Genomic DNA, 16,485 nt, shown 5'->3' on the forward strand with positions numbered 1-16,485 from the left:
ACATTTCTGATAATGGTGAGGCAATCCGTGTGTTGGCTACAAAGATGGAGAATATAGCACATGTCCAAGTATAAACATGGGAAGGATGGGATATGGGATGGCTCACCAATTGGTTACCTAATGTTGCGGGACTCAAAGGGATATTATTGTCTTGCTTGTTTTTCTTGACGGTAGTAATAATGGTTTTATGTATGGTGCCATGTATCATCTCATGTTTTAGAAGTACAATTAGCAAGATGATTTCGAATGAAACTCTACCTCATATCATGGCCCTATACAGAGCTTTACCTCAGGAATATGATAAAGATCAAGCTATCAAGGACGCTTGGTAAGCAAGGTCCTTGAGCTTGAAAGGGGGGAATGTGGCATCTGAATATAGACTGCATTTTTAATCAAGACTTATATTGGCTTATATCTTGATCAGGTTCCTAAATTAAATGGGCTTAGATTTTCAAAGGTTTCATGCCAGGCAGAAAAAAACCTTGGCAAGAGGTTTTCTCCTAAGACAAGAGGGCCCCATTGATGGGAAATTACATATGCTGCCCCAAGGCTGAAAAAACACTATTAAGAATGGGTAAATAGTAAAATAATACCAATGTGCCTCCCAGTAAAATGAGCCATATCTTCTTCCTAAGGTTGAAAGGCCAAGAGCAAATGGTTTTGAAAAACAACTGGCTGGAGAAGGGGGGGAGTGTAAACAGGGGAAGAGACTTTTTCTTCACTTTTTATTTTGAGGCTGTAAACTGTTCCTTCCTTTTACTTTGAGGAGATTTATCCTTCTAAAAAGCTATATATGATAATGTATGAAATATATTAGCTTAAATATATTGGCTTAAATGTAATTATGCAAAGGATTTAAGAAATGCTAGATTCATAGAGTCATATTGCAATAGGAGACCAGAGGGGCAAATGAGCCTAGCCCCCCCTTGCCAGACAGGAGACGCCATCGAACACTTCTGATATATAGTTGTCAGGCATTTGTTTAAAAGACCCTCAAATGAAGGAGATCTTTCAATGTTGATGTGAACTCAAGATCCTTGACATCTGTTGAACATAAAAATGTAAGATTAAACATTTGTTTTAGAAGGCAATAGGGCAAGAGGTGAGCTGGTAATTAAGATTCCATGTAAGATATATTATTACTTATATGTCAAATATATAGCTCTTTGTCTCCCTTATAAGGATAGGAGGATATGGGTGTATCTTTTTGTGATTAGTTATAGCAATCAGCCAATAGGAAATCCAACCAGGCTGATTGAACAGAGGCAGCCCCAGGAGGAGCAAAGGGGGCTGGATTAAGGGAATATAAGTGCTGGCCATAATGGCAGGAGGCAGGCCAGAGCTTGGTAACCATATACCACTGAGCCTCTCATTTATTTGTCTGACAAATAAATTATTATTTTAATTTCTCTGTTGCTGCGTTGAATATTTCATTCCAGCTAAGCGTTAACCACAAGCAGGGTGCTACAATATCATCCTTATTCCCCCCCTTTTTCCCCTCCCTCCCCCCTCCCACACAGAACCCCACCCCAGGCTTGACTTCTCTCAGTTCCAGTCTTTGGTTTCTCTAATGCTGTTTTCTGCATGTTACAAAGTTGTATAGATCCTCAAACTGTTTAGCTGATTATTATCAATAAAAAAAAAATGTGAATGTTTATTCAAAACCTGCCAAGGAGTCCAGTTCGCTGGACATTAAACATTTTAATAAACTCAGTGGGAAGGCCTGCTGAGACCCCTGGCACGGGAGGCTAAGGGATAATGCTTAGAGCCTGCCCAGATCCCTTTAATGTTGTTATTCTTCCTTCAAGGAGCTCAAGGTGGCATGCGTTGTTCTTCCCCCTTACTAATTTTATCCTTTCAACAACCCTGTGAGTTTCGGTAGGCAGCGTCTAACCTACCCCACACAAGGCTGCTGCATGGATAAAATAGGATACTTCATAAATGTCCTGCATTCCTTGGGGGAAGGTTAGGATAAAATGTGATCAATAAGCAGCTGTATGGCAAGCAGGCAGGGATTAAAACAGCAGAATAAAAGAGGCATGTGGCAAACAGTGTTTACTCTGGTGTGAACTTTCATGGAGTAGGGTCAACTTCATAAAATACATGAAATGCTATCTTTAGTTGGCAGATTGTACAGACAGACACATTTTTATTTTGTGTCTTTGCTTAAAACCTATTTATGTATTTTGTTACATGTGGATTCTACGTTTTTTTCTGTCATAGCACACATGCCTGAGAATTAGTCAAAAATCTTATTTGTGACTTTTAGTTTGTTCCAAAAAAGTTATTACACCACTGTTATTTCGGGGGTTTTCCCCCTTTATAGGTAGCTAACCAACAAAGCTACCTGTGAATATGTTACAATTTAATGACATGACATGACTAATGTCCAGTACAACAAACCAAACCTACTTACCAGCTATAAAACAAAGCAACCATCACACACCTCACTGCAGTCTAAATTCCCATAGATTTCAGTGGGAATTGAGTTACTGTAAATCATGACGAACTTGTTTGACAAATTTCAGTGGGACCCAAGTTCAGCTAATTCGTTTGGAACCGACCTTATTTATTTATTAAATGTAAAATGTTATAATCACTTTTAAGGTCACCAATGTCTCAGCTGCAGGCACATTTGTGCCCATAGGGTATCCCCACCAGCTGAAAATAGGTTTGAAGGAAGCATTCTATCATAGCCAATGTACTGTACTTTAATTTTGTTTTAAACTGCCACACACACACACACACCCTACAGTGGTGCCCCCTGCTCGCTCTATTGAAACATCTGCCATTGTTTAAAATCAACACTCTTGTTCTCAGTATCTTTCCATCCCTGCTTTACTCAAATGTAAAAGTGCCATTTCCCTCTGTGTCCTTCTACTCCCACTTTAGTAAACTTTTACCATTGTTTATGACAACCACTCCCCCCCCCTCACAGTGTTACTCCCTTCTCACTGTACTCAAACTTCTCCCTCTGAAACCATGATCCTGTATCTATGAGGGGAAGCTGACAACCTAGTTCCTTTGTCAATATAATGGCTTTGGCTGACTAGTTAAGTACTATGATTTAGCACAGGCAAAAAGAGGCTGCTTTGTGCCATAGAAGCAAATAGGTGAGCTTTCTTGTGAATCCCCTCACCTAGCTGCTACTAGAAGAACAATAGTCAAGAGAGATGTGTGTTAGTTGTTAGTTAGTTAGTGTTAGTTGGAAGCTGGAGACTGATACATACCTTGCTCTGTTGTGGGTCTAAAGCAGTGACTAGAGGAGGAGCAAGGTATTTTGGAGTACTAATGCTGTGAGCCCCTTCATATTATGCTCAGGTTGTATATATGTGCAAATAAAGCCACATATTCTAAAGACACCACAGTGTCCAGTGACCTTCATTCTCAAGAGTCCAAACCCTGGAAAAGTGCTTGGAACCCCTGGAGTAACTCACTGCTGAAGAGATTGGGGTGATAACAGCATATTGGTTTATCTTTAGTAACATAACTTCATCTAAACAAGGTGTGGGGACCTTTTGCCCTCCATCAGTTGCTGGATTACAACTTCTATGAGGGCCAGTTAAACATGGCCAATGGCGATGGCAATTGTAGTTGCAGCAACACCTGGAGAAACAAAGTTTCCCCACAAACATACTGGAAGAGTAAGACTGTAAGCAGCGCAGGTGAAATGCCATGTTATGCAAGAGCGGCAACCTGTGGCATTTCTATAGAAAGCTCAGGCACATGCAACGGGTGTGAGGAACCTTTGCCCCTCCCCCCCGATGTTGCTGAACTACAACTCCCATCGTCCTTGGCCATGGGCCATGCCTGCTGGCACTGATGGGAGTTGTAGTTGATCAGCACCTGGAGGGTCAAAGGTGAGCCACACCTGGTTCAGCTTTTAAACTGAGCACCTATTTCCTTCCCTGGGCTCTTTGGGAAGGAAGGGCAGGATGTAATTTTAAATAATAACAACAACTGTATAATAATAGAGCAATAAAATTATTTCTGGGCTGTTGTTGTTGTTTAGTGGTGTCCGACTCTTCGTGACCCCATGGACCAGAGCACGCCAGGCACTCCTGTCTTCCACTGCCTCCTGCAGTTTGGTCAAACTCATGCTGGTAGCTTCGAGAACACTGTCCAACCATCTCATCCTCTGTCGCCCCTTCTCCTTGTGCCCTCCATCTTTCCCAACATCAGGGTCTTTTCCAGGGAGTCTTCTCTTCTCATGAGATGCCCAAGGTATTGGAGCCTTAGCTTCACAATCCGTCCTTCCAGTGAGCACTCAGGGCTGATTTCCTTCAGAATGGAGAGGTTTGATCTTCTTGCAGTCCATGGGACTCTTAAGAATCTCCTCCAACACCATAATTCAAAAGCATCAATTCTTCGGCGATCAGCCACCTTTATGGTCCAGCTCTCACTTCCATACATCACTACTGGGAAAATGTCTGGGTAGACTTGCCTAAACAAACAAACAAACATTAGCAAACGTTTATCCTACATAAACCTTGAATGAAGGCGGCTCTGCTCCTGCAAGGGTTAAGCTGCTTCTCCCTTTGACCTTTTTCCCTGAAAGGGTTACAGAGGAGCTCCTCCTCCCTCTAAAGTACACAAACCTTGTTCCCAGCAGGCTTTGCGAAGTTTGGCTTTCCCCCAATCAAACAAAGAAGGCTGGAGCTTTTCGAACAGCTGCTGCAGCCTCGTCAGCAGCCCCGGGACTGTGCAAAGTTGGGGAGAAGGGCGGCGTAAGTTTGGAGCGTTGCTGCTGCTTAGTCCAGGCTGTGCAGAACCGAAGCACTCGGGGTTAGAGAGGTGCAAAAAGAGCATTTGAGTTGGCGGAGCGGCGTTTCTCCTCTTAGCAGCGCGATCCTTTCTGAAGCAGCCGGAACAGTTTTGAACAGAAGGAGGCTATGAAGATTGCAACTTTACACCAATTTAGAGAATGAGATCCGCGTGGGAGTAGCATATGGTTAAGCGTGCAGAGGATAGCTTTGCACACCTGGCTGGCATGGAGATCGCCTCTTCGGTCAAGATTTGGTGAAGGGCTCTTTGTATTTTAGCAGGTTTGTCTCATTGCTTTCGTCGTTTGTTATTAAATTGTGCAGAAATCGCGGCTAAGTTTTTTTTGTTGTTGTTGTTTTGTCCATCACCAAACAAACTAAAAGGAACCCCCGGGTAATACCTTTTGGTATCAATGCTAATGTTAGCAATAAACATCTATAAAGGAGCGAGGAAGTTTCCCCCGAATTAATCAAAACCTTTTAGGCTATAATTCTCTTGTCTGCTTACCTGATGTAAGCCCCATTGAACTCGACGGGGTTTACTTTTGACTGGGCATGCATAAGATTGTGCAGTTAACTCTTCTTAGTTTACAATCCCAAGTAATAAAAGAGAGCTCTCTTGGAAAGATTCAAACTTGAATGTCGGGATATAAATAGAAACAGAAATAACACAATTTTTCACCTGGCTAGAAAATAAAGCACACACACATTCAGTCTTATGTAACTTGCATGCCAGCTGCAGTAGAAAACGGAATACGTACATTTATTTTTGTTGGCATCTGTCTGTCCCAAAAGACAATGGAGGTACCTCCTGGGGTGAAGCCAAACCACTGCACTAGGCACAAGCCTGGGCAGTGTATTAATGTAATCCTAGGTACCGTATGTCTACTCAGAAATATCTCCCTCTGAGTTAAATGGGACCTTCTTCCAGGTTAGACATGTTTAAGGATTGCAGCCTAAAACCCTATCACTTCCTGCCCACTCTTTATTTATTTTGCTTCACATTCGGCTTGGTGAGGAGTTCTGATGAACTCAAAATATTTTGTGCACCTCATTGTGACCTTTTAATTAGGCTTGATTATTAAAATATAGGAAGACATACAGATCATACAGTTCCTTCAACAGATTTTTCTTAGCTTTCAAGGTAAATAATGCAGCAGAACCTGTAATCCCTGATGATTATGTACCCTCGGGCAAGAAGCCAGTTTAGGAGAAATAGGATTGTGTTATACTCCTAACAAATGACAGCTTCAGGGATTCTAAGTGTACCTTCTTATATGTTGTATAACTCTTTAATAAGTGTTGCCTAACAGTAAAATCTTCTGTTTTCTTAGTGTAGTATCTTACCTGCTGTGTTTAACAAGCCAACCCACTGCAGTTAGTAAAGGAATATTATGTCTCCTGGTAACATTCCACTTAGCTAGGCAACAGTTTGAACATTATAAGGGCTTTAGCTGCTTGTTCATCCTAATCTAGGGTGTAAAGGAAAATAGAAAAAAGCTGCCATTAATAATACATTTAAACATCAATACAGTCATCTTAGTTTGTACATATAGATCAATATGTGCCACCCAGATGTCCTAATATGTCTTCAAATGAAGTTGGTGTTCATAGAAAGTGCACTCAAATGTTGCAAGGACTTGTAAGGTCATCAGACCACTGCACAGTAGATGGTGCATTTTTATTGTTCCAGGGTTTTAGTGACCATTAGGACATGTAAAATCTATTATTGTTGTTCTGCCATTAAGCAGCATACAATAGAAATATAATTTAAAAGTACATGAACATCTGCAAATTTCTACGATTTTGCCAGTGCAAAATTGATAAGAATAACATCTTTGGACCAAAAAGAAAATATCACTGGACATGCCCACAGGGTTAGGGTTTCAACTACTATCAAAAATTGATAGTCTATTTTCCCTGGGCTGGAGACATTTATTACATTTGGATAATGAAACATATCTATTGTTAGTGCTTATTACAGGAGAAAATGGTATTGGCCTTTATAGATTTTAGTCTACCTAAAATAACACAGTAACCAGTTCCTTGGCCCAAGTGGAAGCTTCCAGGCAGCTGTGAACCCCTAGACTTCTCTCTCAACCCTTAAACCATCATTGTAAAGGGAAAACTGCTGTACCTCCTCTAAAGTGTATGTCAAAGAGCTCAGATTGTATTTTGCTTTCTTTCCTTGGGATAACCAGCATTGTCTTTAGGTTAAAGCTTCTCTGAAAGGTTGTAATGATGTGTAATTAGGTGGACTCTGATCCTGTGGAAAAACTCCCACTGTCATGAATCTGTTCAAAAGAGATCCTTGCAACATCACAATTCACTTCTAGGGCAAATAACCCATGAATTCTGTACAATGTGTACTGTTTGAAATGTGTCTGTACAGGCCTGGCTTTTGGCCTACAAAAGTGCATCGTTGCTGTGGCATCATCTGTAAAAAAAAACCTTCTTTGGCTCCCTAGGTTGTGTGTGTGTGTGTGTGTGTGTGTGTGTGCGCGTGTGTTCCTTGAATTTCAAAACATTCTCTAACTTTGAAAGCTTGTTGTGGCAACATGAGTAACAATTCACACATTTCATTGAATGCCCTCCTAACAGGGCAGAGAACCATAGAAGCAAGGCTTTGTTTCTGAAGACTCTACGTAGACAAAATGCTCTAGAAATGGTGTGTAGGATGTTATTAAGCAATGTGGGAAATGTGGCCCTCCAGGCCTCTCTGTGTGGCCCCATATACCTTCCTCTGGCCATGCCTCTCACCAACCCTACTTTGTTCCTAGCTGTCTTGGAGTGTTTTGGGTTGTTGTTTTTTCCTGGCTGGAATGTGTCCATAATCTCTGATACTGCTTCTTGTTGGCTGGATGAAAAATAGAGGGCTGGCTGTAGAAACTAGTCTACTCTGCAAAGGTAAAATCTGCATCCATTGCTCTGCCCGCTTCTGAAGCCCCTGCCCAGATGGGAATGAGGCCCTTAGTTTAAGAAAAGCCCCATCCCCCATCTGGGGTGTCAAGATCTGGGGCAGAGCATGCCTCTGTTCCACTTGGTGGTCAACCTTGCTTGATTTTACTTTGCTGCCATCTGAGCCCCCAGGCCCTGCTACAGTAAACAAATCACAGTGCTTTAGATAAGTGCACAGCTGCTTATCCTGTAATATTGTGGGGCCGGCTAACAGTGTGGCCCTCCAGAGGCATTTATTTATTTAGCAGCATTTATATTCACTTAGTTTGCAATAAAATCCCTAAGTACTCTCCATAAAATGGTATAAAATAGCAACGAAAACAGCAGACATAATAAAATTACCAAATTATCGTTAAAATCAACAGATGTTAGAAACAAATGTACGCAATAAGACCAGTGTCATTGGGCTCCCAACTCCCATCGGCTTCACCAGCATGGCCAACAGCTGGGGATGATGGGAGTTGTGATCCAACACCACCTGGAAGGCCACAGGGTAGCTACCCTGGTTTGTGTGATCATAGGGGAAACCTGAAGTTAGAAAGCTACCTAATCCTCAGCCAGATGGTCCATTTAGGTGTTCAGAAGCAGCCGCCAGATAGAGCCCTATTCTCTCTTTCCTTCTTGTCTTAATGAGAACAATTTTATTCTATCCTTGTTTTTTTCTCTTCCAGCCCAAAGTTCTGCTTAAGAAACAGAAAACTGCAAGAAATCAGAGAGGGATTTTCCCAGGATGGCTTCTCTCCTTGTGTGGGCATTGAGTGGACAGGGTTAGACTGATGCTGTTAACTCCTGCCTAAGGGTTATTGGAGTCTTCCTTTGCTACAGAAAAGGATATATATATATTAACTCCCTGCCCATCTTCTAAAGGAGAGATATAAATCCAAAAATACACAAGTGTTTGTTCCATGGAAAAGACCATTGGCCAGCTCAGGAGCTGGTGATTGCTGCTGGATTTCAGAATGGATTTAACTTTTGCAGTGGCTTTCTATAGGACGGTGCAACGGTCTTTGTGACCATTTGACCTTGGAAGGAACACTGGTTGTTTCCCTAGTACCATTTTGCCTGTTTGACTTGCTAATCTAGCAGCGTCCACATCAAGGTCTCTGTTGGCTGTTAACGTACCCTACCTTGAAAACGGCGTATTCTTCTGGAATGTAGCCACTGTCCATTTGACTAAAGGAAGAGGCCAAAGTCCTTGGCCCCACCATGGGTCGCTTAGACGACCATGCCAAGAAACGGATTGTGGAGCTGCGCAAAGCCGGCTTGAGTTTCCGCAAGATCAAAAAGGTGCTGGAGCTGGACAACATCCGGGTCACCCCGCAAGCCATCTACCTGTTCCTTAAGCGCAAGAACGTTGAGCCCAGCCAGCCCCCACCTGTCTCTTTTCTGCAACCTGCTCTCGAGAATGGAAGCAGGAAGACTCTTGTGGACCAAACTGGCTGGGAGGACAACCAGCTCTGGAAATTACTGCAGGAAAACGAGACTGAGCACCATGGGCAGAGAGAGCCTGCTGGCTCTGTGGCAGGAGTTGGCCCAAGCTATGAGGTGCCGCCTTGTAACGGCCATTGTGATGGCGAGGAGCACATCAAAATAATTAGCGTGACTTCCTTGAGCAAGGATGGAGGGCCGTTTGGGAAGCAGAGTGCCTCCCATGAGGGCCTCTCCAGCGGATCTCAGCTGGGCCAGAATATGGGTAAAGCTTTGCACAGCCTCTTTGTTCACATGTGCTGCTGGCTTCTGCTTGAGGCCTGTTTAAGAAAACTCCCACAACCTTTGCTCACAGCAACCACCCTCTGCAAGTGCAGGCTGCCAGGGTCCACTTTCTATGGGTTTCTGGGCTGGAGGGTGAGTGGCGGTTTAGTAGCACTTCTAAGGGGTAATAGCTTCTATTTTGGTTCTGAGTGCCGTGTGACCTATGAAGCCCTTAATGGCCAGGGCTTAAGGCAGCAAACCCATGGGCCTTAAGGCACCAAACCCATGGGCCTAATTCGTCCTGGCACATGTCCCAATTTGGCCCATGAGGCTGTTCCTCAGAAACTGCTCCCACTTGCCCCACACTTGTATGTGAACATTGGTGTGGGGCAGGTACAGACTTTGCTGCAAATTTCTTTGCAAGTGGGGCTTCCTGTCAGTGCCTATCGGCTAATCAGCACTGATGGGAGAGTTCAAAGGTGATTGACAGCACTAAGGAACACATTAAAAATAAATGAATCAATTAACAATTATGGGAAGATGCATTCTTAATTGTCTGCATAGGCTTGGAGGAAGATAAAAGTTTTCAGGTGTTTAAAGGCTGAAACAGAAGGCAGCTGCCAATTCTCCATGGACAGAGTATTCCATCGCACTGGACTGACAATAACACTGAAGGCTCTGTTTCGTGTTGATGTCAAATGAGCCTCACCAACTTGGGAGACAGCCATCAACACACCTGCAGATGATTTCAGTGATCAATCTAAGGGTTCAGGCCATCCCTAAGGTACCCTGGACCTGAGTTGTTCAGGGCTTTGTAAATCAATACAAGGACCTAATCCTGGCTTGGCAGCAGATGAGCAGCCAGTGCAGATGTTTAGCAATGGTATCACACGTTCCTGGCCATGTGTCCCCATCAGCACATCTGGAAGGCACCATATTGGTTTGCTACCCTGCTTTTCTCTGTTGGGATGACCCTGAGGCACCTCCACTTCTTTCTCTTCTTCACTTCCAGGTGACAACTGCCCAGGGCCAAAACCTTCTGTGTCGCCCAGCTGCTTGACTCCATTTGCACCTGCAGTTCCTCAGCATAATCTGAATGGCAAAGGGAAGGCCTTTCTGCCACCTGCCCGGAATCCCGCCTTGATTGTGAAGAGGAAGATCGTAGGCCGGGCCATGCATCTCCAGAAAAAGGTGGGAAGGGCACAGAGAGAGAGAGACAGAAATGACCATGATTGGAAGCCCAGAATAGAATCCCAAGTTAGCCCTATTATTCTTGAGTAGTTTCATGCAACCCCTAGAGCAGTAGAAAGGATGGGTCTGGTGTCCTTCAGTGGGGTATGAGAGCTGATTTTTCCCCTTTGGATTCAGATAGCGCATGGGTAGACCAGTCTAAAAAGCTTGGGACACAAATTTTCATGGTCCTCTAGTGGCTATGGTGGCTCATTTACCAGAAATAATGTAGATAGCCGTGTTGGTCTGATGCAGTTGAAGTGTGCATGCACATGAAAGCTTATACCCAGAACAAACTTAGTTGGTCTCTAAGGTGCTACTGAACAAATTTTAAATTTTTATTTAATTATTCAGAAATAATGTATTTAGTGTTAACTTTGGAAGTTGTACACAGTGGTACCTCGCAAGACGAAAAACACGCAAGACGAAAGGGTTTTTCGTTTTTTGAGTTGCTTCGCAAGACGATTTTCCCTATGGGCTTGCTTCGCAAGACGAAAACATCTTCCGAGTTTGTTTCCTTTTTCTTAAAACCGTTAATACCCAGGGAATCCGCGCTTCGCAAGACGAAACAACTTGCAAGACGAAACAACTCGCAGAACGAATTAATTTCGTCTTGCGAGGCACCACTGTACTCAATTGTGACCAGACCAAGCCTCCTAGAGCAAAATATACACAGGGTGGATGCAGGATGGATAGAAGTGCTGCATGAGTGCCAAACCTCTGCATTGTATCTAGCCAAGTGTTACTCAGAGTAGACATATTGAAAGTGACTGGAGACGACCCTCTTGCCTTTTGCATGGCTGGGATGTAGTTCGCTCCCAGAACGGAATGTGGCCCTTGAACTGAATGAAAGGTTCCCACCTGCACTTTTTTCATATTCTGGAAGTACAGTGGTGCCTCGCAAGACGAAAAGAATCCGTTCCGCGATTCTCTTCGTCTAGCGGTTTTTTCGTCTAGCGAAGCAAGCCCATTGACAGCTTAGCGGATTAGCGCTACAGCTGTCAAGCGGCTTCCAGCGATCAGCTGTTAAGCGGCTTATCAGCGGAACAGCTGATAAGCGGCTTAGCGGCTTAGGAAAAGGGCAAAAAAAGCGAAAGAAACCCGCAGGGGGACGCAAGATTTTTTTCGTCTTGCGAAGCAACCCCATAGGGGAATTCGTTTTACGAAGCGCCTCCAAAACAGAAAACCCTTTCGTCTAGCGGGTTTTTCGTCTTGCGAGGCGTTCGTCTTGCGGGGCACCACTGTACAGTTCTTAAGCTGAAATAGTCTTCTCCCTTGTCCGTTAGGTAAATGTACAGAATGGACAGAATTCATCTGGTTCTACACCCAGTTTGCCCTTCATGGTGAGGGTGCAGCCAACTGGCCATCCTTCCAGGGGGACAACTCCTGTCCCGATGGCATCTTCCGGCTGCTCTGCAGACGTAAGTGATGCGGAGTTTGCATGCTTTAATAGCGATACATGTCAGAAAGAGAAAAGGCTCCCAAGCAAAAGGTGCTTCATTGTTTTTTGGGGGGGCGGGGGTGGGAGTTGAAGGATTGTGTGCATTGAGGTGGTAAGAGAGTCTGTAAGAACTTCAGAACCCAGTTGGAGAAGAGTTAGGGCAGGGGGCCACTGACCTTTTGGGGAATGCTTGGAATTTTGAGAAAGTGCCATGGGCATCAGTTACAAAATGGCTGCTGTGAGGGCATGGGGTAATTGCCACATCATCTGAAAGGGAAGAGACAGAGACAAGGCCACAAAATGGTGTGGGCGTGCTCTCCCTCTCCCCTCGCAACAAGGGAGGGGGGAGGCAGCTACATCAGCCACCACCATGCTCACTCGCAGAGAGAACCTCTTTGCACTTCTCCTCTGAACAGAGGGTAAGATGCCAACCCAGTGAAATATTGACATGTTTTAAGGGGGCATGTTCAAAGTAGGAGAAGCTGAGACGGTGCAAACAGGAATTGAGCAGGAAGAGCTAACAATCCCTGGTGTTTGGTGGATTTCAGAGGGGATATTTATGAAGACCTGCAAATGCCAGAGGAGGCATCCTGGCACCTGTGATGTTTGTGACTCCTGAGCTAGAGTCATTAATTGAAGAAGAGAATAACTATTTGGTGATCCTGCCGTGTTATGTACTGAAGTTCTCACCCTGGGCCAGCAGGGGGATACTGTAGATAGTTATGCAAATGAAGGATCAAAAGTGACGTTCAGTGATTGGATAGTTTTAGAAAGTTGTTACAGTAACGTGGTACTGGAGCTCTATATAAGCAGGCTGACTGAGCCCTTCAGTTCAGTTCTGTCCTGGCCTGTGAATAAACAAGAGCTGTTTGAAGAATCGCTGTGTCGTCCGATATGTTCACCCACAACTTAATACGCCATTTCTTATTCTTTTTTGGATTCCCCCTTCCCTTTCTAGACTAAAGATGCCAGTACTCAGACTTGTACATTTAACCCCACCTACCCTCCAGTTCATCAGAATCCTCAGTGGGGAGCTCAGATGACTACCTCCTTGGTCCCTGCTGCCAACCCTCAGCCACTTGCAGAGAAACTGGACACAGTGCACACTGAGGTCCAGAAGCTTGCGCAGGCTGTGCATATGGTGCTGGAGCGCCAGTGCCGACTGGAACGCCAACAGGAGCAGCAGCAGCGCTTCCAACAGGAGCTTCTCATGACGCTGCAGCAGCTCAGCTCCACTGTTGGCCACGGGGCGGTCCCTGCCCATGCCCCCTGCACTCCTTACAATGTGGCTGAACCCTCGCCACCCTTGCCAAGCTTCAGCCAGTTCAAGATGGAGCTTATCTGACCAAGGACTACGGGGATGGCAGTAGAGGTAATGAGTGAGCTGTTTTATGTTCTAAGTGTACTGTATTTTTCGCTCTATAGGACGCACCAGACGATAAGACGCACCTAAGACGTAAGAAAAAAAAATTCTGAATCACAGAAGCCAGAACAGCAAGAGGGATCTGGCTTCTGGGATAGCCTCTTGTTGTTCTGGCTTCTGGGATAGCCACTGAAGCCTCTCCCGGGCAGTGGGATGAAGGCTCCCCCTGTCTGGAAGAGGCTGCGCGCAGGTAAGCTGCCCTCTGTACCTTCCCCCATCTCCCGCAAGAACCGCATGCTCTTTAAAGGGAGTGCGGTTCTTGGGGGCTTTTCTGGGAGGTGGGGGAAGGGACAGAGCCCCCCACTTCCCACAAGAGTTCCCGCTGCCCTCCAGAGGCTTCACGGGCTGCCCCAGAAGCCAGAACAGCGAGACGGAGCACTGCGCAGCGCTCCGTCTCGCTGTTCTGGCTTCTGGGGCAGCCCATGAAGCCTCCGGGGGGCAGCCCACACATTTTCCCTTACTTTTTAGGAGGGAAAAAGTGCGTCTTATAGAGCGAAAAATACGGTATGTCTTTCACACCTGGCTATGGTTAGTAGATCTGCAGGTTCTAGAAAAACACATACACTAAATCCTGCAAGTCAAACTCGTATGGCAGGGGCAGTTGCAAAGTAAATGGGGTTAGAACAGCCTTTGCATACCTGATGTCCTCCAGGTGTTTAGGACTACAGTCACAGCCAGCATAGGGCAGCATGCTGGCAAAGGCTGGGTGTGAGTTGCGTCCCAATTCTTTGTGGGATACCTTGCACAGGATTGGTTAGGGAGTACCTTGTCCCTTATGACCTGTATCAAGGCCCTGTGCAACCACGTTCAGAATAAAATTGTCTATTTACACATGTGTGCCTTGTTTTCATAATTTGTTCTTTTTTAAAATTACTGTTTTATAAACCATATAAACTTCACATTGCAGTAAGTTAAATAAATCAAAAAGTGAAGACAGATTACAATGAGTATAAAATTAATGTAGCTAGATTAGATATTTTCCCATGTTGGTTTTTTTTAAAAAAAAATCTTACCATTGCAGAAAATACATGAAGATTTGGCTAAAAGTTGTAGAACAGTGTTTATAAGTTTGGATCAAAACATACATAAAAAGATAATGTTCATAATTGTTATACAGAGAGGTTTTATTTTTGCACAGTTCAGAAATGTAAATACACCTGTTTTGGTTTCATTGCACCTCCAGCAATGTGTGTTTGGATTGTCTTCACATTTCTGACTTCTGTTTTTACCCAGATTTTTCTTGGGAAGCCGCTCTGTACTTACCTGCATTCTTGGAAACACAACAGGAACTTCACTTTCCCCTCGCTCTTGTCAATATAACTTACTATGCCCTCAAGCAAAAAGGCACATGTTTTTGTCTAAGGCTTCTTCACCTTAATAAAACAGCACAAAGAAACTTAAGACAGGTTTTTACTGCCCAAAGCCAAATACCACTGCATCATAGGGGTGTAGCAAAATGCCACAAAACAAATCCATATGTGTCAAAAGGGCATGTAAAGCTGCAGTCTTATACACAATTAACCTGAGCACAATATCTATGGGGCACCACATAACACTACATCTGCCCTGCTGGGCTACCTCTGCTACCTCTGCTACCATGGTACTAATAACACTGGTACATTCTATTTGCCCCCACCCCAAGCTTATGTAGGGAAAACACAAATAATAAAGAGCAGCGTTTGCTCTTTGCAGTATGCATGATGCCCAAGCATGTGGAACAGGGTGCCACTGGGACCCAAATAATCCCCTCCCCTGCCAAAATTATTATGGGAAGAAGTGTCCTTTTGTAGCCCATAGACTGGTTGTGTAAGCTTGGTTGTTGTGCCCACAACAATGGTTTCTGTGGTTTGTAAATGCGCCCGTAGGTCCAAAAATGTGGCCATCGCAGTACTGAAAGGCTTATCAGTGAAGTTAAAAGGTAAAGGGACCCCTGACCACTAGGTCCAGTTGTGGCTGACTCTGGGGTTGCAGCGCTCATCTCGCTTTAGTGGCCGAGGGAGCCGGCGTACAGCTTCCAGGTCATGTGGCCAGCATGACTAAGCTGCTTCTGACGAACCAGAGCAGCGCACGGAAACACTGTTTATCTTCCTGCCGGAGTGTATTGATCTACTTGCACTTTGACGTGCTTTCGAACTGCTAGGTTGGCAGAAGCTGGGACAGAGCAATGGGAGCTCACCCCGTCGCAGGGATTCGAACCGCCGACCTTCTGATTGGCAAGTCCTAGGCTCTGTGGTTTAACCCACAGCGCCACCCGTGTCCATCACTGAAGTTAGTCGTTACTGAACCAGCAGAATGTTTCTGCAGCATAATAAACACCAGGTGCTGTAGTGCAGGGGGTTACCAGCAGAGGGCAGTAGCTGATCAAAACACAGGACCCTCGCTCTCTCCAGTCCCATGTGCGAATACAAGCACCATATAAAATCTTGAAGATAGAAACAAACAAACAAACAAACAGGAAAATACTGGTGCAAACTAGTGGCTCAAAAGGGCAGGGAATTATAGAGGTAAAGAAAAGGAAGGAGAGATGCATTTGGTGCCAAGTGTCCCAACTCTTCTTTGGTTTGCTTCTAGGGGAGAATGAAATGTTGCAACCCTTTCCTAAGGATTTTTTGCCTCTGACTCAGCCATGGGAAGCTACCTATCAAGACAGATCATTAGGCCATCTAGCTCACTACTGTTTACACTGGCAGGCAGTGACTCTCCAGGATTTCAGGCAGGGGTCTCGCCCAGCCCTAACTGGAGATGCCAGGGATTGAAACTGGGACGTTCTGCATGCTAAGATGTGCTCTACCCACAGCCCTTGCCACATACGAAATCAAACTCTCTGCCCATCTAGCCCGGTACTTTCTACTCTTGGCTGGCAGCAGCCCTCCAGGTTCTTGGCAGATGCCTTTCACAGCACCTGATCTTTGGTCCTTTTAAACGGAAGATGCCATTGGTTCTAGCACCACCTACTGTTGGCCATCCCTACCTTCTGC

General features: G+C 44.8%; 2 protein-coding genes across 4 annotated transcripts in view; both read left to right on the forward strand.

Annotated features, from left to right (window-relative positions):
- The window catches only part of IFT140 (intraflagellar transport 140), a 281,216-nt gene that overhangs the window by 123,143 nt on the left and 141,588 nt on the right, over positions 1 to 16,485 (forward strand). The window lies entirely within an intron of this gene.
- LOC309356534 (uncharacterized protein) lies at positions 4,623 to 14,340 on the forward strand. 3 transcript variants are annotated; one of them, XM_081888063.1, is made up of 8 exons: positions 4,623 to 5,045; positions 6,748 to 6,912; positions 7,544 to 7,670; positions 8,393 to 9,414; positions 10,426 to 10,604; positions 11,930 to 12,064; positions 13,043 to 13,822; positions 13,884 to 14,340. In XM_081888063.1, exons 4-7 carry the CDS (start codon positions 8,928 to 8,930, stop codon positions 13,427 to 13,429), a joined length of 1,188 nt encoding a protein of 395 aa, XP_081744189.1. In that variant the 5' UTR covers positions 4,623 to 5,045; positions 6,748 to 6,912; positions 7,544 to 7,670; positions 8,393 to 8,927; the 3' UTR covers positions 13,430 to 13,822; positions 13,884 to 14,340. The 3 variants fall into 3 exon arrangements, with proteins under 3 accessions (XP_081744189.1, XP_081744190.1, XP_081744188.1); XM_081888064.1 differs by lacking the exon at positions 7,544 to 7,670; XM_081888062.1 differs by lacking the exons at positions 6,748 to 6,912; positions 7,544 to 7,670.

The sequence above is a fragment of the Podarcis melisellensis genome (genome assembly GCF_964234715.1).
Source record: "Podarcis melisellensis genome assembly, chromosome: 14".
Classification (NCBI taxonomy): domain Eukaryota; kingdom Metazoa; phylum Chordata; class Lepidosauria; order Squamata; family Lacertidae; genus Podarcis; species Podarcis melisellensis.

Excerpts from the sequence above, each read along its gene's own strand:
- LOC309356534 (XM_081888063.1), top strand. The coding sequence starts at position 8,928 with ATGGGTCGCTTAGACGACCATGCCAAGAAACGGATTGTGGAGCTGCGC. Across the intron at positions 9,415-10,425 it reads TCAGCTGGGCCAGAATATGG|GTGACAACTGCCCAGGGCCA; the intron begins GTAAAGCTTTGC and ends CTTCACTTCCAG. Across the intron at positions 12,065-13,042 it reads CTTCCGGCTGCTCTGCAGAC|ACTAAAGATGCCAGTACTCA; the intron begins GTAAGTGATGCG and ends TTCCCTTTCTAG.